Here is a 26,481-nt window from a genome sequence, read left to right on the forward strand (position 1 = left end):
TAAGCACTGTAGTGAGGATATAAATTAAACAATTAAGTATCTTAAATTTTAATGGAAGAAAGTGACATATAAAAGGGGGAAAGTGGAGACGGCAAGGTGGTTCAGTGGATAGAGCGCTAGGCCTGGCGTTAGGGAGACCTGAATTCTAATGTGGCCTCAAACATTTGCCAGCTGTATGACCCTGGGAGATTTACTTAACCTACCTCTCTTTGCCTTAATCCACCGGAGAAGGAAATGGCAGACCTCGCCAGTTTCTTTGCCAAGAAAACTCCATGGACGGTGTTGGCATGGTATGGTCCACACAGTCAAAAAGACTCAGAGATGACTGGATGACTGCACAGCAATGAAAGAAGGAGCTTCTTATCTGTGTATCTCCCTTATCTGTGTATGTTCTGTAGCTCCCCTATGGCCCAGCACTTTGCTTCACATAAAGCAGGTGGATGGAAGATATTTGAATTGAATTGGGGTCTTGGTTTGCCTACCTGTAAAATGAGCTGTTCAGGCTGGATGCTAGATGATTCCTTGCAGGGGCAGAGTCCAAGCTTCCAGTGGGAGGGAGAAGAGGATGGTGACTGCAGAGAAGGAGCTGTGGTGAGGAGATGGCTGGGAAGTAGCACGGAGCCTGGCAAGATTGTAAGTTGCGGAGAATGTGCCAGTCTGCCTTGAGAGAGGGAGTTGTTTCCATGGGAATTCCCCATACCAATGAAATCAGTTCTAATCCCCAAAATGGACCGTAGATATTTTCGCAAAAAAAAAAAAAACACAAGCCATAAGTAGCAATTTTGGCCACTGGGACAAAATGTACCAAATGTCCCTAGGACAAGTACTTTCTCGTGGTGACTTTTAAAGACAAATTCAGTTGAGATATGTGTGTGGACTGGACCTTGGCAGAGAAACAATGCCCCTATAGCCAGATGCCTTGGGACAGAGAGAAGTTAGGGAGCAGGGATAACAAGAGTAAGAAGAGGCCATCTGGTGCCTTCTTATTTTAGCCATTCTTGCCAACTAGATATTAAACTTGATTGTTTCTCTGGCTGTGGAACGAATCCTAGTTTTGTCAGCAATCTCAGAAGTTCAACACCCCAGGGTAAAGCCCCAGTAACTCTCCCTTATGTAGCCCCTTCAGCTTTATCCACCATTCCCTCCCCCCAACAACAGCATCATTGTTCTCTTATTACAGAGGAAACTGAGGCTCAGAGCAGAGTCGTGAAGCTGATCAATGTCAGGAGATAGAATTCCAACCAATATCTCCTGAGTCTTCCCATTCATTATACCAGTAGTTCTCAAAGGATATGCTATGGTATACCATGCAGTGTGCTAGAAATAGGGGGAAGATGTGTGATGAATCGTATAGAATTCATACTTGACATCTCCCAGATGATGCCTCGTAGTAAATGATACTAACAGTTCTGTGAGCAAAAACGTTTGAGAATCACCGCCCTTCCCAACCTGGGCCCTCCCTCACTTTCTAATCTTCTCACACACCTTACAGTGTAGCCATCTATGCTACTTATGAACGTGTTATCCCTCCCATTAGAGATTAGACTGTAACCTCCTGGCAGAAATGGGGAATTTAAGAAGCAGAGTAAGACATACATCTTCAGATACAAACACTGTGAAAATGTGTTTTGCTTGTCTATGCACATTTGTTACAAAGGCTTGGGGTTTCTTTTCTTTTCTTTTCTTTTCCATTGGGAGTGGAGGTCAGAGGGAAAAGAATAAAAAAGGAGGGTTTTTGAGAAATCCTTTTTTTTAAATGTAGAAAACAAAACAAAGAGAAGACAAGAAAGAAGCACAGTTAAACAGGACAGATCTGAAAGCCACAGGCTGATCTCATTAAGCAGGGTATGCATAATGTTTCTTAAATTCAGAATACATTTTTTAAAATATTTAATTCATTTATTTTTGGCAAGGCAATTGGGGTTAAGTGACTTGACCAGGGTCACGTGTCTGTTCTGAGATCAGATTTGAACTCAGGTCCTCCTGACTCCAGGCCCAGTGCTCTATCCACTGCACCACCTAGCTGCCCCCAGAACACGTTTTTAAGAGAAAAGAATGTAAGCTTCTTGAAGGCAGGAGGTGTTTTTTGTTTTTTGTTTTTTTGCTTTACCTTTCTATCCCCAGCATCTGTCACAATGCCTGGCACATATAAATATCCATTGATTGATTTTTCTGACACTCTTTTCCTGATTAGGAAAGCACCCAGCTCCCTGCTTCAGGTCATTGGGAGGTGGGGTGGAGCAATCCTGAAAGCCAGCCTTAGCTCTGTCAGTTTAAAGGGATACTTGTGGGACAGCTAGGAGGCACAGTAGATAGAGCACCGGCCCTGAAGTCAGGAGGACCTGAATTCAAATCTGGCCTCAGACCAAACACTTGACACTTACTAGGTGTGTGACCCCAATTGCCTAAAAAAAAAAGAGGGGGGACGCTCCAAGGGAAACATGCTTCTTAGAAGGATGTCAGAGTACACAGTGCCTTCTACATGGGCAAGGCAGGTTTGTCTGCTACTGAAATAATCATGGAACCCTGGGGTATTAGAACTGCAAGGGACCACAGAGATCCCTAAATATGCCCCCCCACATTGTGCAGACAAGGCACTGAAGCCCAGAATAAGAAAGTTACTTGCCCAAAGTCACAGAGCTCTAACAGACCCAATCCCAGAACCCAAGTCTCCTGGTTTCCAGTCAAGAACTCTTTTCAGGCTGCTGTGTCTGCAGAGTCTTTGCAAACACAGCATGTAGCATCTTGGTATGGGCCAGTGCAGGGATGATCAATCTTAGCTTCTCAGTGGGCTTTTAAATCTGCAAGCCAGGGAGGCAGAAGAGGGGAAAGAGAAATGGGTTGAGAATCAGATTATTTGGATTTGAATCCCAGCTTATCCATTATACCTATGTGGGCAAGTCACTCCATATTTTCTAGCCTCAGTTTCCTCATCTGTAAAATGGAGATAACAATAGCACCCTACCATACAGGGTTGTTATGAGGATCAAATAATACAGAGTATATAAGCAGCTTGATAAATTCTAGTACTATACATTTGTTAGCTAATAATAACCATAATCATAGTCATAGCAAGTTTTTGCTAGGTAGGTGGTACAGTGGATAGAATGTTGGACATGGAGTCTAGGAAGACTTTAGTTCAAATTTTGTCTCAGACAGTTACTTTTCTGTGTATGTGATCCTGGGTAAGTAACTTAACTTCCCAGCCTCAGTTTCCTCATCTGTAAAATTGAGATAATAATAATACCCATGGTGCAGGGTATTTTGAGGTTCAAATGAGATAGATCATGCAAGGAGTTTGATAAACTCTATATAAATGCCAAATGATAATAATAATTATTATTAATGCTAAATAAATATATTTGCTAAAGATAAATGCTTAATAACAATAATAATCATAGTACTTTTGCTGGTTAGGTGGCATAGTGGATAGAGTGCTGGACCTGGAGTCTAGGAATTCTGCCTCAGACATTTACTAGCTGTATGACCCTGGGCAAGTCACTTAACCTCTCAGCTTCAGTTTACTCATCTGTAAAATGGGAAAAAGAATGGTGCCACCCCTCCAAGGTTGTTGTGTGGATCAAATGAGATGTTTGTAAAGCACTATATGAATGCTAGTTATTATGATATTATTATTATTTTAGAGAGGATGTGAACTTTTGATTTCATCAGTAGACAAACATTCCATCTCCCACCTCCAAACCTCTGTATAGGCTATCTCCTATGACTGAAAAGTGTTCCTCCTTATCCTATTTTAGAATTTCTAGTTTCCATTGATGTTCGTCTCAAGTGTCTGTTCCTACATGAAGCCTTTCTCTATACACATTTCAGTTCAAAGTGTTCTCCACTTCCAAATTAGTTTGTATATTTTATACTACCTTCATATTTATTTTGTATGGACATACACACGTCATTTCTACTTATAGAAGATGAAGTCCTTGAAGGAAATAATTTAATTTTTGTCATGGTTCCCTAACACCCAGCACAACACTGTATGTCTAGGAGGCTTTCAATAAATATTTATTGAATGAATTAGAATGTGGAATGCCTGGTGCGGAAAATCCCTTCATCTTTGATTTTGGCTGAGGCCAAATTTGGACTCAGGAAGGTTAGTCTCCCTCACTCGTGCTCTATCCACTGCGCCACCTAGTGGCCCATCATAGCACTTTACTATTTATAAAATGATTTGTGTACATGAGTTCACTTGACCCTCACAACAACCCCCGAGACAGGCAGTACAGATGTCATTAGTCCCATTTCACAGATGAGAAAACTAAAGCTTAAGGAAGAAAAGTAACTTGCCCAAGGTCATAAGTAAATGGCAGAGTTGGGATTCAAACCCAGATCTTTTGACTCTGAATTGAGGGTTGCTTTTTTTAAACCATGTTTCAAAGGGATTTAAAAAAAAAATGTTTGAACAAGGGGCAGCTAGGTGGTGCAGTGGATAGAGGACCAGCCCTGAAGTCAGGAGGACCTGAGTTCAAATCTGGCCTCAGACCAAACACTTGACACTTACTACCCTGGGCAAGTCACTTAACCCCAATTGCCTTAAAAAAAAAAAGTTTGAACACATGTATATATGTTTGCATATATACTTGAAAAGTTTGAACACATATAAGTTTGAACATATATGTGTTATTCTCAATATATATGTTCAAATACATATTAAAACTTTTTATATACATATATGCATATAGGAATATAAATGTATATGTAAATATACACATACATGCATATAAAATGCACCAGAGTACATGGGTGAGAGGTGAAGTAGGGGGAACAGAGAATATATTTTCCTGCTAGAATTACAATGAAGCATCTTGAAAGACTTTAGACAGGTTTCTCCAGGAATATTCCCTGTCATTCTGACTGGTAAGAGCCATGAACACAGCTATTTAGAAAGTTTTCTGTCTTCTTTGTCTGTACCCATCATCCTTAGCTCTATGGCTGAAGAAATGGATGGAGCTGACGGTCTCTTTCTGGCCTTCTGGGTAGGGGGGTGTCTTGTACACCTAGCAGTTTTCTTTTTTGAATGGTGAGAAGTTTAGTCAATGTCTGCCCCATGGTTTTCTCCAAACCTATTTCAGTTTGCCTGTGATCTCCCTGAAATTTCCTTAGGTAGAAAATAAGCACGTGGCTGGCAGAAGTCTAGGTAGGCAGAAGGTTGTCCTGCCTACAGTACTGGGCTTGGTTGGAGAGATGGCATGATATGAGAGAGAATCAATTTGAACATGGGACACAGCATGGTGTCCTGGACAGAATATTGGACTGGGAGATCTGGTAATACATCCTGCCTCAGATACTAGCTATGTAAAAGCCTCAGTTTCCCCATCTGCTAAATACTAATGCTACTATATGTATCATTTATTGTGGAGAAATCACTTAATAAGTCTTGGGCTGCTACAGAAATATGAATTAATACCATTACTGTAGACTGAAAAATTCATCAAGGGGCTTCCGCAGCTAATGCCCTATTACAGGTAGAGACATGGAGGGAGTATGTTCCTAACTTGGGAAGGAAAAGATGGAGATGGAGGCAAATGCATGATGGGAGGAATGGGGTGGGGGTCAGAGTGGAGTGGGTGAAAGGGAGAACCTTGAAATGAGGCTGGAAAGGTAGGTTGGGCCCAGAGTGTGTTGGAGCCTTTAATGCACAGTCATTTCATGAAGTGTGACGAGAAAGCAAGATAATGGGGATCTTTGCTTCCAAATACTTGAATAGATCCGAGATCTTACTGGGGTGGATAGTCCTTCCTGTGGTGCAGATTGAGACCCATCCTTACCTGCCCATCCTAAGTGACTCTTGTCTTTATGATGTCCCACAAATTTGTCACAATGGGGACCACTCAGAATGCCAGGGGTCTTTCTCATTTGACATTCTGAGGATACCTCGCCTGACCAGCCCATTCTTGTTTCTTGAGCATAGGTTTCCATGATGACATCCTTGGCATTTCTAAATTGTTACCTGTTGCAGCCTACACCTGCCATACCTTCTCTGCAGGAGTAAAAGGCAAGTCCTTCTCAGGCCATCATACATAGATAGCACTGAGGTTCAATGGAGGAAGCAAATCTGGCCAGTGGGTGGCAGCAGAAGACCACAAGACATGCCCAGAGCACATGCTGGCCTTTTGACTGAGGAAAATGGTGCTTATATGCATCAGGTGGTACATAAGACTGGAAAAACACAGCTAGCCTTACCTGTAGGTGAACTAGGTGACCACCTTCTCATACCCATGGGAGTGCTGGGTACACAGGAAGCTGGAAGACTGTACATTTATAGCTGGAAGGGTTTCTAGAAATCATCTAAACTGGGGATTCTCAACCTTTTTCTGCATCAATAGACCCTTTTGTCAGAAGCCTACATAGGGACCCCTTCTTGGAATCATGTTTTTATATGCATAAAATAAAATACAGAGAACTACAAAGGAAGCCATTTATATCAAAAAATAGTTATCAGAATATTTTAAAAATTCATAGATCCCTGGAAATCTGTGAACTCTAGGTTAAGAACTTTTGATCAAAATCAATACGTTCAAATCAATCAATAAATCTTTATTAAGCACCTACTATGTGCCAGACACTCATTCTGCAGATAATGAAGTTAGAGGCCTAGAAATGTCAAATGATTTGCAGGTCTACTATTCACTCCTGGGATGGACTTCTCTTAGCTACACTGTATTGACCCTCAGTTGACTAATTAGTTTTACAAGTACTGAGAAGGCTCTCTGTGTTGGTGAAGTGGATGGAGGTAGGAACCCTGTCTTGCTTGCTGGAACAACAGGCAAGTCCTTATCAGGCCATCCTGAAATTCCACCATGCAATCTGGTCGCTTGTACTTGCCATCCTGATGAAAATAACGGTCCTTCTAAGGAAAAGTAACCCTTTAAGTAAAAATTAGTCACCAGTATATCCATGTGAATGAAATGAAGTTCACTGGTTAAATATCTCCTATGGGCTGGGCTGAGGATATAGGTACCCCCAAAAGAAAACCATACCTACCTTTAAGGAGTTTGCATTTTGCTGGGTCTGAAGCGTCTGAGAGCAGGTTTTTTTTGGAAGGTGGTACGTGTATGGGGATAGGGCAGTGGAAAGGCATACTAAGTCTGAGGTCAGAGAACCTCAATCAAGTCTCTCACAACCTGTCCCTTACTACTCATGTGACTTTAGGTAAGTCACAGTCTCTCTGGCCTCACTTTCCTGATCTGTAGGATAAGGAAGTTAGCCTCTGAGGTCTAGCTCTAAACCTATGAAACTATAGAAGAGTTTAAGGCAAGAAAGGCTGACAAATGTGGGGAGGCTTTTACTTTGTACCTTTTCACACTTTGTGGGAGACAGTTTTATTGATCAGGGCAGAAATGTTTGACTCTCCAGACTAGCCTCTAAAATTTAGAGGATGCAGCTAATGATGCCTGCCGTTCATCGGCAACATAAACACAGCTGGGCTTCGCACCTGGTTAACAAGAAGACTTAGTTAACACAGGAAACTACCAACTTTTTTTTTTGTAGTAGCGAAGAATTGGAAACAAAGTAGATGCCCATCTCCTGGCTAAACAAGTTGTGATACATTTAATGTAGTGGAATAGACTGCTATAAGAAAAATAAATGTGATGAACACAAAGAAGCATGGGAAGACTGATGTGATCTGATGCAAAGTGAAGTAAGCAGAATCAGGAAAACAGCATACACAATGGAAATGGAAAGAATGATAACAAAACAATGGAAAGTAAATGCTGTAAAATTATAATGATCCAGCTTGGGCACAGAGAAGAGGCATGGAAAGTTGTCTCTGCCTACTTCTTTGCCAGGGTGAGGTACTGTGGGTATGCAATGCTGTATACATTGTCAGACTTTTTCATTATATTGATTAGTTTTGCTGAACTGATTTTTTCCACCTCCCACACTTTTGTTTTTTTATAAGAAATCACCCTCTGAGAAGGGAGAGAGAGCAGAGAAATGCATTAAATGATATAACTGAAGATATCAACACAAATTTATTCTGAATAAAAAATAAAATAATTAATACATATTAATTAAATAATTAGTAAAATTCCATAGGAAGCTATGAGAGTCCAGTGTTTTCTTCCACCGAGCCTGTCAGTTGCTCTAGCCTAGATGAGTTCTTTACGCAGTGGTGTCCTGGGGATTGTGACTCTCACACTTCTGATTTTGTCTTCAAAAGCTGGATTGAGAGCATCCAGGAAGCTTACCCAGGTGTAACTCTGTATCCCATACTGCTGAGCCCTAAGGAAAAGCAATTTCATCAGGTCATCAAGCTCCTAGGGCAAGAACCATGCTTAGACTCCTGCTGCATGAACACATGACAAATTAAAAATTCTGCATGCAGTCAAGGACAAGTGTCCTGAAGGCAGATTGTTGAGAGAAGAGACCTTCACCTGAAAAATAAATCAGACAAACTGCAAGCATTTATTAAGCACCTATTAAGCATGCTAAGCACTGTGGATATAAGACAAAAGTGAAATAGTACCAGCCGTTAAGGAGCTTAGTAAATGACAAATTATTACACAATGACAAATCAACAGATAGATCTGCCCTTTTATAGGCTGCATCTCGTGAGTCCATAAATGACTCAGAAAGACACTGAAAACTTGGTGAGATAGACTGATAGATCAGGTATTCTGACAGCAATGGAGATGATGAGCACAGAATCCTAGGACTCACAGAACTTTAGAGATGGAAGGGGCCTTAGATAGTGTATAGTCCAGTCCTTTTATTTTATAGATGAGGAAAACGAGAACCAGAAGGCTCAAGTGAGAAGGCCACACAATCTTGGTAGCACCAAGATTCAAATTCAGGTCTTCAGGTTTCACATTTTTTCTCTTTCCAACATACCACCAGCTCTTCTTCCATCAGGATGAAATCATTGGTATTTGCCATATCTGAAGTCCCAGTGTATTGGGAGATCATGGGATAGAATTTTTAATTCAACAGACATTTGTGTTCTGTGTGCCTGAACTGTGTGAAGGCCTGAATTAGGGTGGTAGCTTGTGATGTGGGGGAGGGGAAGAAGAACAAGGGCACACGATACACTGTAGAAAAAGTATTGACAGGACGTGGCAACTGAGAGAAGGTGGGCACCTAGGGAAAAGGAAGAGTGAGGATGAGTACAAGATTGCTCATTGATTGGAAGGTGGTGATGCCCTCTGCAGTAATAGGGAAGTTGGGGTAGGGTATATTTAGTTTTGGATGTATTGAGCTGGATCTGCTTATGGGATATGCAGAAGGTAATAATGTAAGTGGAGTTTAGGGAGAGGGATTAGGTATACATATATGCATTATATATATTTGTGTGTGTGTATACACACGAACACACATACATATGTTGTTTATAGTATATATAGATATTATACTATATACAGCATATGTGTGTGTGTGTGTGTGTGTACTATCGTGTGTATACTATAGTATAGTATATATAAGGGCTACTAGGTGGTACAATGGATAGAGTGCTGGTCCTACAGTCAGGAAGGCTCATCTTTATGAGTTCAAATCCGGCCGCAGACACTTATTAGCTGCATGACCCTGGACAACTAACTTAACCCCGTTTCCCTTGGTTTCCTCATTTGTAAAATGAGCTGGAGAAGGAAATGGCAAACTGCTCCAGTATCTTTGCAGCAAAAACCCCAAATGGGATCATGAAGAGTTGGATACAACTGAAATGACTAAACAACAAATAGCATAATGTATATTCTATCTACGTATCTATCTAAATATGTAAACTATCTATTTGTATCTATATATTATATGTCTATATATATGTAGGTATGTGAGTTATCTAAGTGGAGATGATATGGAAGCTGTCTGTGAACATGTTTTTTTAATTAAATATTTTGATAACTATATCTTATATTTATAACTGTATCCTATGTATTTGATTTAAAGCATTTAAAACTATTATTCTGAGAAGGGGTACCTTGGCTCCACTAGACTGCCCAAAGGGTCCATGATGCACACAAAAGTAAGAGCCTCTGGTGTAGAGAGAGGAGAGAAGGGTCCAGGTAGAGCTTAAGTACAGCAGTACTTAAGAAGCAGGAGATGGAGGGTCATTGTGAAAAGAATTGAGTAGCCGGTGAAATGGGAGAGGAAACAGTAGAGAATGGCATCACAAAAGAGAGGAGCGATACAGCTCTGGTGACAGTTACAGAAGCTTTAGGGATGTCCTTTGGGGTGCCACCCACCAGCCTCTTCTCTAATACAGGGAGAATTGTGCTGCCTACCTTCTAGAGGAACCAAAAAAAAAGATTCCTCTTATTAATGATTTTTTAAAAAATTGTGTAGAAGTTCTTTCACCCCTTCCCCGAGTATGGGGGAGAGTGAGACTTGAGCTGGAGCTTAAATACTGAATAAAATTTGGATCAGGAGTGGGAGACTGGGAGGAGAGGGCTTTTCTAGCCTTTGAGGCCTGAGATGCTGCTGAAATCTGAATCACCAGCATCACACGTCCTACTTGGCAGATCTGCAGCTCTTGATGGAGTTTTTTTTGCCTGGGACAGGAAATGTTAAATCCAGAAGCCCCTGGTTGCTGCAGCAGTCAAGGGGAGGAGGCTCATTACCTGCCATATCCAGGAAGCTGAAAGCCATTAGGAGCACACAGACCCTCCCTCAGCTGTTAGGTTTGTTAAGAGAATGTTACAATCGAGGGAAATTGATGACACAGACACCATAGATATTTATAGTCTGGGCAGCAAATACACATGCCATGTTTGGGATTTTGCTCAGGATTGTGACCATATAAGGGGTCTAGTTTTGAAGTGTAAAATGAAGGGGTTAGGCTAGCTAATTTCTAAGGTCTCTTCCAGGTCTCAGCCTTATGATCATTATGATTTTGTGATTCTATCTTCTCTGACAGGTGTACCATCAACAAGTCAGTCAATCATCACAGTCAATAAGTATTTATTGAATAAATTTACAAAATTTCCTCCTAGGATGAGATTGCTTAAATTTCATTCTGAGATGAAGAAGCTGAGACTGAGAGAGGTTAAATCACCTGCCTAGGGTCACAGAGTTAGTAATCTGTGTAGGCAGATTTGGAAATCCTAATTCAAGTTCAAGGCCTACTTTTGTTTCTGGTTTTGTTTCTGGTTCTGTTTTAATACTACACTCCTTTCATTGGATCCAACAGCAGATACATTCATTTATTAAGTGGCCTATGTTGCCAGAAATAGCTTGTTCTCATGACAACCCAAGAGTTATTCTGAGGATAAAGATTCCTGTTTGGGAGTCAGAGGAGCTGGGTTCAAATCCTGACCCTGCTACTTGCTACCTATGTAGCAAGATATAATATTTGTAAAATGCTTAACTCAGTGTTTGACATGTAGTAGGCACTTAAATGTTTCCTTCCTTCCTTTCTTCTTTCCTTCCTTCATCCTTCCCTCTTTCCCTCCTTCCTTCCCTCCTTCTCTTTTTCCTTCCCTTTCTCCCTCCTTCCTTTGCAACATTGGAGAAACAATTTGGTTTTTCTAGCTCTTGGTTTTCTCCTCTACAAAATAAAAGTGTTGTACTGAATAATCTCCACTGCCTCTTCCAAATTTAAGTCATAGAATTTATCTCCAATTCTAAATCACAAAATCTCAGAGTTGAAAGGCACCTCAGAGACCATCTTCTTCTTCTTGTTTTGTCAGTTAGTTGTATCCAACTCTTAATGACCCCATTTGGGATTTTCTTGGCAAAGATACTGCAATGGTTTGCCATTTCCTTCTCCAGTTCACTTTACAGATGAGGAAACTGAGGCAAACAGGATTAAGTGACTAGCCCAGGGGCACACAGCTAGTAAGTGTTTAAGGCCAGATTTAAATTTAGGTCCTCCTGACTCCAGAGCTGGCACTTTATTCACTGTGCCACCTAATTGCCTCCCAGAGGTCAACTAGTCCAATCCATACTTGAACAAGAATCCTTCATGACTCAGAGGTGGACAAAATGTCTTGGAAAGCCATGCCACTAAGAATCTATGAGCTAAACTTTATTTGTTATGTTAAATGAAAACTTCTTAAAGTATAAGGTCTGTTTTGATAAGTTTAGTATTGAAGGACTAAAATACCAATCTGTCATCCTGTGAACCTATGAGGGCCAACTACAGGCCCAGTGCCATTCAAGGTACCACAGGGGCTATAACAAAAATAGTAACAGCAATGATAATAACAGTATAAGTGGAGAACAGGTAGGCTCCTCAGAATGTGTCAAATATAAGTAAAAATGATTTGTCTGGAAACAGAGCTTATGGAATGGGTAAGAGCCAAGAATGGGATCAAAAAGTCCTCTGGGGTGACAACCACCTGAACTCAACCAATACTATGTTGACACAGAATCGTTGTCAACAAAATAGCTAAGTTGTGCAGATCTGTTTACAGAAATGGAGGGAGGATATGACGATGAGTCTGGACATGCTCATTGCTGCCAGAAACCAAAGGAAAGTTATCCTTAAGAAGATTGAATTTCTTTTCAGTCAATGCAGATTATGCAAGAAGATGGTAGAAATTGTAAAATATATCATAGCAGGCTGCAAAAAAAAAATTGCATCTCCTCAGTGCTTAGAAAGACATGATCAGGTGGCTGGGATTCTCCTTCAGAAGTTTTCTCCCCTTCATGAACTAACAGATGATAAGTCCACATTTTATCAATACAAATCCTTTGCCAATCTCTCTTTACGTCTTCCCTCTGAAATTTTCTCCAATTTATCACGTATATATTTTGTCTGTATGTAGTTGCTGGCATATTGTCTTCCCCATTAGACTGTCAGCTGCTTGAGGGCATGAAATGTCTTTTACCTCTCTTTGTATTCCCAGTACTTTGTACAGTGTTCGGCACATAGTAGGTGCTTAGTAAATACTTCTTGATTGACTGACGAAATGTCCTTAAGAATTCAGCAAATGAATTGTACCAAAGTCAGAGCTTTATTATAGACAAACCTGTTGCTCACAACTGTCTGGACATATCATTGAAAAAAATTAAAAGTACTGTTTTAAATAGATGTCACCATATCAAATATTAATAATCTCCAAACATCACTGAATGAAAAGTTTACAAAATAGACTGACGTAGCAGAACAAATCAAAACGATATGGAAACAGGACAAGCCGTGCATCATCTCCTATGTCCTTTATATTCCTGGAGTTGTTCTAAAGATATTTTCAGTGAATCTAGGGAAGATGAACTTACATCACAATACTTACTCAATAACAACAACAATGAAAAAGGTCATTCACCTATCTGCACAACAGTCTACAGAACATAAATATAGAAGAATAGTCAGAGGACGACAGTTTGTCCTAGGACTATTTCTGTCTGAACCTCATCAAAACAGATGAAAATGAGATTTCCAAAATATGTACAGAGCATTCACATCATGAATCACTCCCCCTCCCCCCAGTGTTTATAATCACTTACAACAAACAATATACTGGCTGAGGAACAAAAAGGGTGCATCAGAAAGTCCCATGGGTGTAAAGAATCATTCATTATTGACTTGGTAATAATGGAGCAAACTACTCAAAAGGGTTATAACATTTCTCCTATCTTTATTGAGGACTGCAAAATTCTCAACTTGGTTTCCCACTCATGACTTATTCACGTACTGCATGTATGCAAAATAGCCCTAACTATAATGAGGAGATGAGAGCATCTGAGACCTATATGGAAAACCGTACTCTATTTAAACACACTACTAATACAATAATGTCAATGACAATTTATATCCAATACAGCAACTTTCAGGGAGACCATTTAAGCCTTTATAGTTCTACTTTTTCCTATATACATTGTCATCTCTCCTGAATAGTATTGAGTTTAACTTGCAAATCAGCAACAGAGGTACACCAAAACATCAGAACTTTATGACTTTATAATTTTTAACTTTTTACACTAGTTTGGTTTTTTGCTTTTTGATAAGGCAATCAGGGTTAAGTGACTTGCCCAGGGTCACACAGCTAGTAAGTGTCAAGTGTCTGAGGTAAGATTTGAATTCAGGTCCTTCTGACTCCAGGACTGGTGCTTTATCCACTGCACCACCTAGCTGCCCCTTTACATGAATTTCTTAAGGAAAATAATCAGGATAAAACACTTGAGGGTGGTGGGAAAAGGTTGATATGCGTCAAATCAGACCATAGACAGGGAATATTAAGATGGCAGAGAAACCCAACTAGAACATGTGTGTATCCTTCTTCACTATTTCATTGTTTTCATGAGGTCATCATTGTGGGTAATCTGTAGCCCATTCATGCCTATTCAACCTGCATGACTCTTGTCAATGTCCTTTAGAATATATTTCACTGAGGAGACCCAACCAACATGCTAGTGGCCTTTCTCCAGATCTCTTGACTTTGAAACATTTCTAGCAACCAACCAACAAGTATTTATTAAGTACTTAATATGTGCCAGGCACTGTAATAAGCACTGAGGATATGAAGACAAAAGTGAAATAATCCCTGCCCTCCAGGAGCTTACATTCTAATGGGGGAGACATACACCCGTATTGGTGGGTTGTTGTCTTTTGTTCTTGAAGAGGTCCAAAATGACATCACTATGCTGGAGTCAAGGTACAGTGTATCCCATTGTGACTGACCAGACCAGTATGAGCTTGGAAGACTCTACCACAAGTAGGCACAGATAGATATGGAATATATAAAAAATGAATACAAGGCAGTTTGGAGACAGAGGGAAAATCAGCAAAGACTTCATTGAAGGTGGTGCTTGGCTGAGTCTTGAAGGATCCTGAGAAGCAAAGATGAGGAAAAAAAATGTGCTCCAGGCATGGGGGACAGCCAGTGAGCAGGGATAGAATGTTGTATTTGCGGGACATCGTAGATCAGTGTGTCTGAGTCATAGAATGTGAGGAGAGTAATATAATGGGTAATAAGAAGGAAAGGCAGGAAGGGGTGAGGTTGTGAAGAAATTCAAATGTTAAACAGAACTTTATGTTTGATCCTAGAGGCAATAGGGGACCACTGAGATGTATTGAGGGGAGAGACCTGTGCTTTAGGAAAATCACTGGCAGCTGAGTAGAGAATGGACTGAAGTAGAGAGAGGCTTAGAGAAAAGGGCACCAAACAGGAGGTGACTGTACAATTAAGAATTGATGAGGACATGAATTATGGTAGTGGCAGTATGAGTAGAGAGGAAGAAAAATTTGCCAGAGTTGTTGTGGAGGTAGAAATAGAAAGATCTGGCAGCTGAATGGATATATGGGGTGAGGGAGAGTGAAGAGGCCAGGATAACCTCAAGGATACAAACCTGGAAGGATACTGGTACCTGACATAGTAGCAGGGAAATTTAGAAGAGAACAAAGTTTGAAAAGAAAGATAATGGGCTCTGCTTTGAACATGTTGAGTTTGATATGCTTATGGGACATCCAGTTGGAAATATCCAATAGGTAATTGGTGGTAGGGGACTGGAGTTCAGGGGATATTAGGGATATATATATACACACACATACATACAATATATATACATATGTATGAATATATTATATACATGTACATGTGTATAATATATATGTATATATGTATATTAATATACGCACATTTGTGCTCTATATACACATGTATATATAATGCAAAATATGGATGACCTATGATTTTTGTCATTGGTGATGCTCCCACCATAAGCACACATTACGACCCACTCTGTTTCCTCATATATGTAAATTTTAGTAGACAGCTTCATGAATTGCTGTCCAAAAAAAGTACCTGGTAGACAGCTTTCTGAGTCCTGACCCCTCCCCACCCTAACCACTCCCAATTTAACTTGACTGATAACGTAGACAACAGCTATACTGTTCATTGCTGGGTCTCATACTTGCTCAAAGATTCCCTTGCCTAGTTTGACCCTTCAGACCTTGTGATCCAATAGCATGCATCAGAAGGGGTATCAATGGAGCAAATGTTTCTACACCAATGGCCAATACCTTAAGAAAAAAGACATAGAAACACAGAGAGAGAGATGAAGAGACTGAGTATGTGTGAGAGAGACAGAAACAGAAAGACTGTGTATGCCTGTGCATGCACATACATGCAGGCATGCTCTTGGGCACATGCTAACAGAGTACTGGGAAACTCCAGAGAGGGCATGGAGGTGTTATAGAAATAATGGTGGATTTATAGTCAGGTTGTGGATTCAAATCTCAGTGCTGCTCCTTTCTTACCTCCATTACCTTGCACAAATCACTTTATCTTTTTGGGCATTAAGTTCCTCATCTGTAAAATGAAGAGGTTGGGTTAAGTGAATTGTAAGATCTCCACAGCTCTAAATCCATCTCCCTATGATGGAGCTGAAATTGCTTTGCCTTGCATAAAGTCCTCCATGCAAGTAAGGAGGGCCATGGCAGCTGAGGCAAATAGTGCAGGCTCTGGAGCCAGGGAAATGAGCATCTCACCTCAGCTACTTGGTAGCTGTTTGACCTTGGGCAAGCACTTAATCTTCTGGGCTTCAATTTCCTCATTCATAGAACGAGGGAATTGGACTAGATGGCCTCAAAGGTCTCCTTTGGCTCTAACTTCCATGATCCCATTATCACCGTCATAGAGACTTCACTGCATCGTAGCCTCCGGGGACTCTCTATCTCAAAGTAAGACATTCCTAATTCTACCTTTGCTACACATATCTGGACTTCAGTTTCCTTTTTTTATGAAAGGAATAAAATATTTGGCTGAGTTGTTCCCTAACATCTCTTCCAGCTCTGAATCCTCTGATTCTATGAAGTGCTTGAGTAATCTCAACTTCATCCTCCTAAAACATGATGGCCCAGAAGTTCCTTTGTATCGGATCTTAGCTGCGCCCCCCTCCCTGGCCAGGGATCAGGGAGAGCTGTAACTTTACCAAACTAGATTGGGAAATGACATCCTGGAGGTGTAACGACTTTCATTACATTTCCAGTGATCCAGTGACTTAGCATTTATGTAATTAAACTAAACATTTCAGTGGAAAGCTACATAAATCCTTTCCAATCTCTTTTATAGGGAGCCTTTGGGGGAATGGCATGCAGAACACCTCTTAGGCCTTTTCCCCATGAACTCACATTCATAAGGGATTAAATCTCTCACATGGTCTGGGACAGTGTGTTCACTGGTTTCTGGTGCAGTTTGGTTGGTCAACCAATGAGAGGCAAACATTTACTGGATGTCAGCTCTGTACCCAAGATGTACTAGACACTAGGTGGGATTCAAGAGAAGACACAGTCCCTTTCCTTAAGGAGCTTATGGTCTAGTGGCAGAATTAGATGTACTCATGTTAAAGATATTACCAAGATGGTATCTGATAAATATTAATAGAGTTTGTAGTTTCGAAATATACTTTATGGTTTTGAATAGAGTTTATAGTTTTGAAAGTTTAGAAGGGGGAAGGAGTCCAATAAGTTAAGGTTCAGAGAGAGCTTTGTGAAAGGAGAACTTATTTTCATTCATTCATTCAACCATCCATCCGTCCATCGAATCCATCCATCTATCTGTTCATCCAATAAATCTAGTATCTGTAGTATGCAGAGCACTATGCTGTATGCTATAAGAGATTAAAAGTTTAAATCACAGATTTATAGCTGGAAGGCTTCGAGATCAAATTATAAAGACCAAATTATAAAGGATCTTAGCCTTTTTTGTCTTGGGCCCTTTTGAGAGTCAGAAGACTCCTCTCAGAATAATGTTTTAAAATTATAATAGAAATGTTAAATTTCAGTTAGAGGTTAATGAAAGTAAAGATTTTTTCCCATCAAAATCCAATGACCCTTTGAATTCTATCCATGGACCCTTTTGGAGGTTGGTGAACCTCAGTTGAAGAACCCAGTCTAGTCCAAACTCCTCATTTTACAGATGAAGAAACTGAGTCCTGAAGAGATTAAGTGCCTTACTTGAGGTAATACTGCTAGTAAGAGGCATAATTGGAGTTTGAACTTAGGTCTTTGGACTCCAAATCCAAATCTTTCCATCATCTATCCATGTTGTCTCTCCCATTAGAATGTGAACTCTGAAAGCAGGAACTGCCTTTGCTTTTGTATTTGAATCTTTAGTGTTTTGCTCAAACTAAGAGCTTAATAAATACTTCTTTACTCATTTCTCATCCCACACCATATGGTCACAGTTCTCGTGGAACTTGTATGGTCTAGGGGAAGAAGGGAACAGAAGGGGACACAGACAGAGAATACTACTGCTGGCTATTATGTGGTAAGTACATTAAAGAGGTACAAAAGAAAGGACTGTGTGGGAAGGATAATGTGACAGAGAGGATCATGGAAGGTTTCCTGGAGAGGGTGACATTGGAGTTAGGCTTTAAAAAAAGAGGTAGGGCTTCAGCGAGGGAGTAATGGGAAAGAGGGTATTCCAAGTAGAAGAAAGAGCCTGAACAAGAATGTGGAAGGAGGAAAGCACAAAGGAATCTTGAGGAAAAAGAAAGTAATTCAGGTTAGCAATCATGTGGAATGTGCACAGGACAGTGTTAAGATTCTAAAGATAGGCTGGTGTCAGAAAGTCAAAGGCTTTGAATGCCAAAGAAGTTTGAGCTTTACTCAATGGGCAACAAGGAGCCCCTCACTTATCAGATGTTGTCAAGGGGACTTCTTTGCGTTATGTTTGGATTAGATAGCCACTAAGTTCTCTTCCAGTTCTGAGATTCTGTAAGCCACTGAATACACTGAAGAAGAATCCAACCACATCTATACCCAAGGGATGTTGGTCTTGGGCTAGGTAGGATCTGGATGGTTTGGGGTGGAGGGGGTTAGGAATGGTGGGAAGGCAGATGAAGGTATGTAACATGAGCAAAGTCATGGAGGTAGGAATGAGTGTGACATTTTCAGAAGACACTGAGGAGTCTAAGATGCCTGTAGCTGATTGTGTGTGGGAGGAATGAGAGATAAGTGTGGAAGTATAGATTGGCACTAGTTTGTGGAAGGCCATGAATGCCTGGCTAAGGATTTTGGATTTTGTCCCATAGCCCACAGAAATTTTTGAGCAGGCAAATGACATGCCAAAAAAGAATGTTTTAGGAAGATGGTTCTGGCAGGGATGCACAGGAGTGGTTGGAGCCAGGGAGAACCTGAAGACAGGAAGACTGGGTAGGAAGTTGTTGTGACAACACAGGGCCTGGTGGCAGAAGAAAGGAGATCATAATAATAATGATAATGATAACTTGTGTTTGTAGAGCATTTTGTTGGTTATAAAGCACTTTATATGTATTAACTCAGTATAGCCCTATGATGTAGTTATAATGTTATCACTTCCATTTTATAGATGAGGAAACTGAGCCTCAGAGAGATTGAGATTTGCCTATAGTCATCCAGACAGTAAGTGTTAAGAGATGAGATTCAACTCGGGTCTTCCTAGACTCCAAGTCTAGTATACTTTCCACCATGATTATGAAGGTAGAATAGGACTTAGAAGTAGACTAGACATGGGGATGAGGAAGTGTGAAGCTTTCTAAATCACTCTGTGGTCTCAAGCATGGGAGCTTCTAGTTGCTCAGTGAATAGAGGGGCCCAGGGAAGGATGCCTAGGTGACAGGAGTCTGGGGCCCTGGATGTCTACATACAAAATAGGCCAAGGTTTTCTCTTTGATGTTTGCTATTAGAGCCGATTATATATTCCTTCTGGGAAGAATCTAAATTAAAAAGTAACTGGAATTAGAAACTACATTAAGGATGCCCCCCCTTCCATTAATAAGAATGACAGCTGCCATTTATATAACCCTTTGTGGTTATGAAGCATGTTCTATGCATGGCTTTCTTTGATCTCTACCATGAACAAGAAAATGAGGCACCTCAGAGGAGTCATACGCTTCGCCCAAGGTCTAACAAATAGTCCGTACTTGAACCCCAGACAATGAATCTCAGGATCCTAAAGGGAGAAGAAACTTCATTAGTCACCCAGTCCAGCCCATGCCGAAGAAAACCTTCCACACAAGATGTGCTTAACCCAAAGGGTCCGTGCTTAGATTTCAGGGGGTCTGTGAGCTTGAATAGGGAAAAAATATTTTCATTAATCTCTAACTGAAATGTAGCATTTCCTTCAATTATGATTTTTTTTAAAGCCCACATGATTTTGAGGAATTTGTAGGCTTAAACAGATTACCGAAGGGACCCATGACACAGAAAGAGTTAAAACCCTTTGTTTTACTTAACAACATAGTAACACATAGTTCCAGAGGCTTTATGTGAATTCCTTTAGTGATGGGGAGCCTACTGTATCTGGAGGCAACACTTTCTATTTTGAGTCAGTGGCAATTTTTGGAAATTCTTCCTGACTTCAAGCCTCAATTTGCCTCTTTGTAACTTTAAATGATTGCTCAGACTTCAGTTTTCTGACTCCGTATCTGGTTCCATTTTTTGCTATACAAGACTACTATGTGGGCTGTTGGTAGAAATTGCAAAGAAACTTACCTTTCTTGATACTGTTATTCAGCCTGCCTAGAAATGACCAGACATGTAGTCTTCACTTCCTTTATCCAGGCAAGTCTAAAACCACCTTTTTAAAAAATCTCTCTTAAGGAATATTGTTAGAGGAATTCTGGTCTGTCCCTTTCAAGTATATAGAATAGTTCAGATAAGACCTGGGTTTAAATTCTTCCTTGCTATTCCTTGACATCTGTGATCCTGGGCAAGTCATCAAATCCTAGTTCTAGGCCTTCAGTTTGCTCCTCTGCAAAAATGATGTAGTAGGACTAAATTAACTTTAAGGTCCCTTCCAACTCAAAGATCTCACCATCCTAACAAAGTGTTAACCCAGTGGGGGTTCTCTTTTAATGAATAGATTAAAAGTAATTCGTAATTCAAATATCAATAATTCCTATGGAAATGGACCTCTAAAATCCCTTTAAAATGTTTTGCCCTTTACAGAAGGGAGCTTATAATTGCTTATAAGATGAAATTTTAATCTCCCTCTCTTTAGTATGATGGCAAACTTTAGTTTGGGTTCCAGTTTTAGAGAAACTTGGGAAGACTTATATGAATTGATGCAAAGTTAAGTGAGCAGAACCAGAAGAACAATTTATATAATAAAAGTAACATGGTAAAGACAAACAAGTCAATGGCCATCATGATTCTAGATGATCTATGATGAAGCATGATGTCTACCTCCTGACAAAGAGATAATAGACTCAGAGTACAGATCGAGATGTTATTTTACAGACATGGCCAATGTAGGAATTTCTTTTGCTTGATTATAAAAACCAGCCAACTAACCACTAAGTGGTTTTCTACAGTGTAGTCATTATATACGTGGTTCTCCTGGCTCTGCCTACCACTTTGCATCAATTCATAAAAGCTTTCCCAGTGTTCTCTGAATCTGTCCCTTTCATCCCCTTTTGATGGTACAGTAATATTCTATCACATTCATATGCCGTAACTTATTCAGCCATTCACCAATGGATAGGTAGCCACTTTGTTTCTTGTTCCTTGCTACAACATAAAGTGTCACCACATTTGTGTACCTGCAGCTCCTTTCTCTCTGTCTTTCATCTCTTTGTGGGGTGTATGGCCAATAGTTCAATGAGTCAAAGGGTATCCATGGTTTGCTGACTTTGGGGGGCATGGTTACAAGTTAACAATTCACAGCTGCTCCAACAACACATTATTGTTTCCATCCTCCCATGACCTGAATTTGTTTCATCAAATCATACAATCTTGGCACTGGTAGGTGACTTGGGGAATCATTTAATCCAGGCTCTACATTTATTATGATTATAAGTAATAATAATAATAAAGTAACTTACATGTGTGGCCCTTTACTATTTAAGAAGATCTTGTGTTTATCTAGAGTAGTCATGAGTGTTGTGGATAGAATGTTGGTCTTAATCCCCCTTTGATGTTTATTAGTTATATGACCTTGGACAAGTCACTCAACCCATTCTAAATCTCAGCTTCCTTATCCATAAAATGGGGCTAACAAGACTTCACTACCAACTTTACTAGGTGGTTATGAGGAAAGTATTTTGCAAACTTTAAGGAAATGCTAAAGACTTGTTATTATATGACAGATTTGAGCCCATGCACTCCAGGATTGACTGAACAAATATATTGTTACCATTTTGCAGATGATGAAACGTAAGCCCATGGGGTGGTCTGCCCAAGATCACACAACAAATTAGTGATAGAGCAAAAGGTGGGACCCGAGTCCCCCAACTCCTTGTCCTGTGTGTTTGCTGCTTCGCCTCACCATTTCCCGGGCTAACTAGCTATTGAACTCGTCTGAGCTCTGGCTACAAACTCACTCACATTTGTTTTGTTTTTGTCTTTTCTTTTCACAGGGCCAAGTGTTTTCGGGGCAAAAAGGTCTGCGGAGATTACGACATCAAAGTGGAACAGGTAAGTAAGCCAGATCTGGTTGGGGTAGGGCTGCCAACTGGCCAGGATTTTGTCCCAGAAGCAAATGTTTCTTCCTCATGGGTCATGTTTGTGTGTGTGTGTGTGTGTGTGTGTGTGTGTGTGTGTGTGTGTGTGTGTGTGCGCGCGCGCGCGCACGTGCACGTGCACTATTTTGATAATCTTAGTTGGGGCTATATTATCACTTTTCCTTCCTGGAGTCTCAACCTTTCGGCACTGACATAGAAGTGAATGTAGGGACATACAAGCCATCAGATCCACCAATGTGGTAACAGGGTGCCCTCCTGGTACTAGGTCCACTCTCCCTTTCATTATGGATTATTTATTCATTCTCTTGAAAGCTTTGCTAATAGATACTGACTCTAGTCTCAGTAGAGTCCCTCACTCAGTGGAGTCACTCAGAGGAGTCCCTCTCAGTGTATAGTTTTTTCTGGAGCTGGCCTAAAGGGCCTAGGGTGCTGGTGTCTCAGATGCTTTCCTGCCACCTGCCCAGGAGGAGCCTCAGGGGAATGAGAACTCATTTGTGGGGTATCAGCCCTCCCTTACAAGTTTGGGGTTTGCAAATCTAGCCTGTGAGGCTGTTTATTTATACACTGCCATAGTGACTCAGCTGTGGTTGTGTGGTTCTAAAGGCTGTGGTTCCCATACACATAGTTAACTAAGAGATTCCCTACAAGTTTACCACCACCACCATTAATAACACTGGTGGTGCCACAGTAAGAGGAACAGCTGGCCATAGGGGCAGAGTGTGAGGCAAAATGGCAGAAGGGAAGGATGTCCTTTGCATTTGGAGTTTGAAACCTGACCCCAGAGAATAATTTTACCTCTCCAAATCTCAATTTCTTCATCTATACAATGGGAGAGAGGGGAAAATAATACATGTTTTACTTGTCTCATGAGTCTATTGTAAAGAAAATGTTCTAGAAATAGGACTCATTTCCCTGGGGGCAGGTTCAAGGGCATTCTGGTGGCTGAGAGTAAGGGAAGAGATTTTTTTTTTCTTTTGGCTCTCCATGCTTCATGGTACAACAAAAAAGACAACCAGGGTGAATTTGGCATCTTAAAAGGTGCATTAAATTTTTATCGTCATCTGTGGCCTAGGGCACCCCATGATCTCTGGTCTCACACAGACTTAGTCCATTACTAGGAAGTGAACCCAAGGGGCTTATTCTTTCATTTTGGCTCAGGCACACACCCCAGATTTGCTCTTGGGAAATTTCTGAAATAAAGCTCAGTAATGGCTTGTGTCTGTTCTCCCAATGGAGGTAACTGGGTCCATATGCTAGCATAGATACTTACTGTGAATATTGGAAATGGAATAGCTTTTACTTCAACAACTGCGAGAAATGCATAAGGCATAAAACACTCACAGGAGCCTATGAACATAAAACATTCAAAGAACCTATTAGTTTCCCCCATGGAGGGACTTTGGGGGACATTTGATCTAATTCTCCCTGTTCACTTCATTCTTATATTATCTGAGTGACACATTGCAATAGTAGGGTTATTATACACACACACACACACACACACACACACACACACACATATATATATATATATTTATATATATATATTATATATATAATAGTATAGTATGATATATAATACAGCATTATATATGATATATATCATGGTATAGTAGGACTCCCACTGGGAGCTTGTCTTGGACAGGACTGTGGTCTCATTCCCCTCTCTTGTTTTTACAGGCAGAATTTTCAGAGCTCAACCTGGTGGCCCACGCTGATGGAACCTATGCCGTGGACATGCAGGTCTTCCGAAATGGCACAAAGGTTGTCAGGTAAGTGTCTGTCTAAAGGCCAAAGATAACTCTGACCCTGAGTACTCTCATCCTGACCTGTGTCTGATGCATCAGAGGACAGATTTCTCACTGACCTCAGAAGCCCTAGGAGCATGAGTTGGGCAGTACTCTTAATTTTATGTAGAGCTTTCTGTGCTAGGTGCTGGCAAGGGATACAGAGGGAGAAGAAGACACTATCCTTATTGTTAGGTGCAATGAGAGAGAAGAAATCATCGAATCTGCCCTCTAGTTGCTCCCATATATATATATGTATATATATAGAAAAGAGACTATTCCCATTTTCAGAGGGATCCTTGTTTAATGAGAAAGGTATGGTCACCTTTGTGGATATTCCAGAATGATGGGGAAAACAGTCTTTATCCCTAGAGAGTCAATCAATAGGCATTTATTCTAGTCTGACGATGTGCCAGGCATTGTGCTAAGCACTGAGATACAAGGAAAGGTGACAGTCCTCAGTCTGATGAGAGAGGTAGAATCCCAAGATATGCCTAGAAGCCCCCAGACTCACAAAATCAATCAATCAGTGAGTCAGGCCACCAGCATTTATTAAGCCCCTACTGTGTGCTAGGCACTGGGCTAAGCTCAGGGAATGCTAAGAAGAGCAAAAGGCAGTCCCTGCCCTCAAGGGGCTCATGGTCTGATGGTGATACAACATGCAGACAACTATACATAGAGAAGTTCTATACGGGAGAAATTGAGATGGTCCCAGAGGGAAGACACCAGGATTGAGGAGGCCCAGAAAAGGCTGCTTGGAGAAGGTAGAGCTTGAGCTGAGACTTTAAGGAAGTCAGGGAAGGCAGGAGGTGGAAAGAAAGAGGGAGCACTTTCCAGGCTTGAGGGGGCCAGTGAAGAGCCAAAGAATTGGGAGATTCAGCATCTTATATGAGGAACAGAAAGGAGGCATCACTGGACTGCAGAGAACATGGAGGGGAAGCAGTAGGTTGTAACAAGACCAGAAAAGTAGGAAAGGACTGAGTCAGGAAGGACTTTAAAGGTCAAATAGAAGATTTATGTTTGATCCTCATGGTAATAGGGAGCCGCTGGAGTTTATTGGATATTGAAATCAACAAATGTTTATTAAGCACCTACTATGTGCCAGGCACTCTGATAGGTACTGGGGATACAAAGGCAAAACACACACACACACACACACACACACACACACACACACACACACACACGCACGCATGCATGAATGCACCAAAAATGCCCAAGAATATTTAGAACAGAACCCATAAACATGTAGATATGTATGTATTCTCGTGAGAGTTTACATCAGTACATTCAAGAGTGCCATGGGCTCCTAGATCAAGGTGAGGGGGAGGAGTAAGACCATTAAACAGGATATTGAAGGAATGGGCCTGGTTCAGAAGGGGAGAAGTCCTCAACCCCAGGTCTCCATCTTGAGAATAATTTGGAGGTTTTATGGCCTTCAGGAGAGCTCTATTACTAGTGAGGTAGAAAGAGAAGGAAGGAGAAGGGAAGCAGCTTTCCATGAAGTCAGTCATTTAGAGGGAAAAAATCAATCAGAAAGTATTTATTGGGCTGGGCCTAGCTTTCTGCTAAGCTCTAAGGAGGATAAAAAGAAGCATAACTAACACATAGCTCCTGCCTTTAGAAAGCTTAAAATCTAGTTGGGGAAACAACTAGGTGGTTCAGCAGACAGAGTACCTGACCTGGAGTCAGGAAGACTCCTTTTTCTGAGTTCAAAACTGGCCTCAGACACGTGCTAATTGTGTGACCCTGGGCAAGTCACTTCACCCTGTTTGCCTCAGTTTCCTCATCTGTAAAATGAGCTGGAAAAGGAAATGGCAAGCCCCTCCAGTATCTCTGCCAAGAAAACCCCAAAGTGGATCACAAAGAGGTGGACACAACTGAAAAAATGACTGAACAACACCGCATGTGCCAAGATACTTTTTGATAATTACCAGGCAGTAGCTGATTAAAAACTGTGCCAGTAAGTACAATAGAAGGGCCCCAGGGATCTGTCTTTGGCTTGTGCCTTTCCACATTTTTATTGATGGCTTGGATGAAAGCATAGATGATATCCTTATCAGATTTTCAGATGACATAAAACTAGGAAGGATAGGTAACACTTTGAGCTCTTGGGATTCAAAAAGAGCTCTTGCCAGCTAGAACTGGTGAGCCAAATCTAATAAACTGAAATTTAATAGTGATGATTGTAAAGTCCTACATTTGGGTTTCAAAAATCAGCTATACAAGTATAGGACAGATGAGGAATAGCTAGATAGTATTCATCTGAAAAAGACCTGCTATTTTTAGTGGACCTCAGGCACAGACATAAATCTACAGTGTAATGTGGCCACCAAAAAGGGTATTGAAAGTT

General features: G+C 40.8%; 1 protein-coding gene across 1 annotated transcript in view; it reads left to right on the forward strand.

The window, feature by feature from the left end:
- SYN2 (synapsin II) overlaps positions 1–26,481 on the forward strand; it is a 265,548-nt gene that overhangs the window by 142,429 nt on the left and 96,638 nt on the right. The window contains exons 2-3 of the mRNA XM_020981071.2: positions 22,237–22,294; positions 24,022–24,113. Of these exons, the coding sequence (XP_020836730.1) occupies positions 22,237–22,294; positions 24,022–24,113 (150 nt within the window). The remainder of the gene's footprint in view (positions 1–22,236; positions 22,295–24,021; positions 24,114–26,481) is intronic.

The sequence above is a fragment of the Phascolarctos cinereus genome, unplaced genomic scaffold (assembly GCF_003287225.1).
Source record: "Phascolarctos cinereus isolate Bilbo 61053 unplaced genomic scaffold, phaCin_HiC Scaffold_4;HRSCAF=312, whole genome shotgun sequence".
Lineage (NCBI taxonomy): Eukaryota > Metazoa > Chordata > Mammalia > Diprotodontia > Phascolarctidae > Phascolarctos > Phascolarctos cinereus.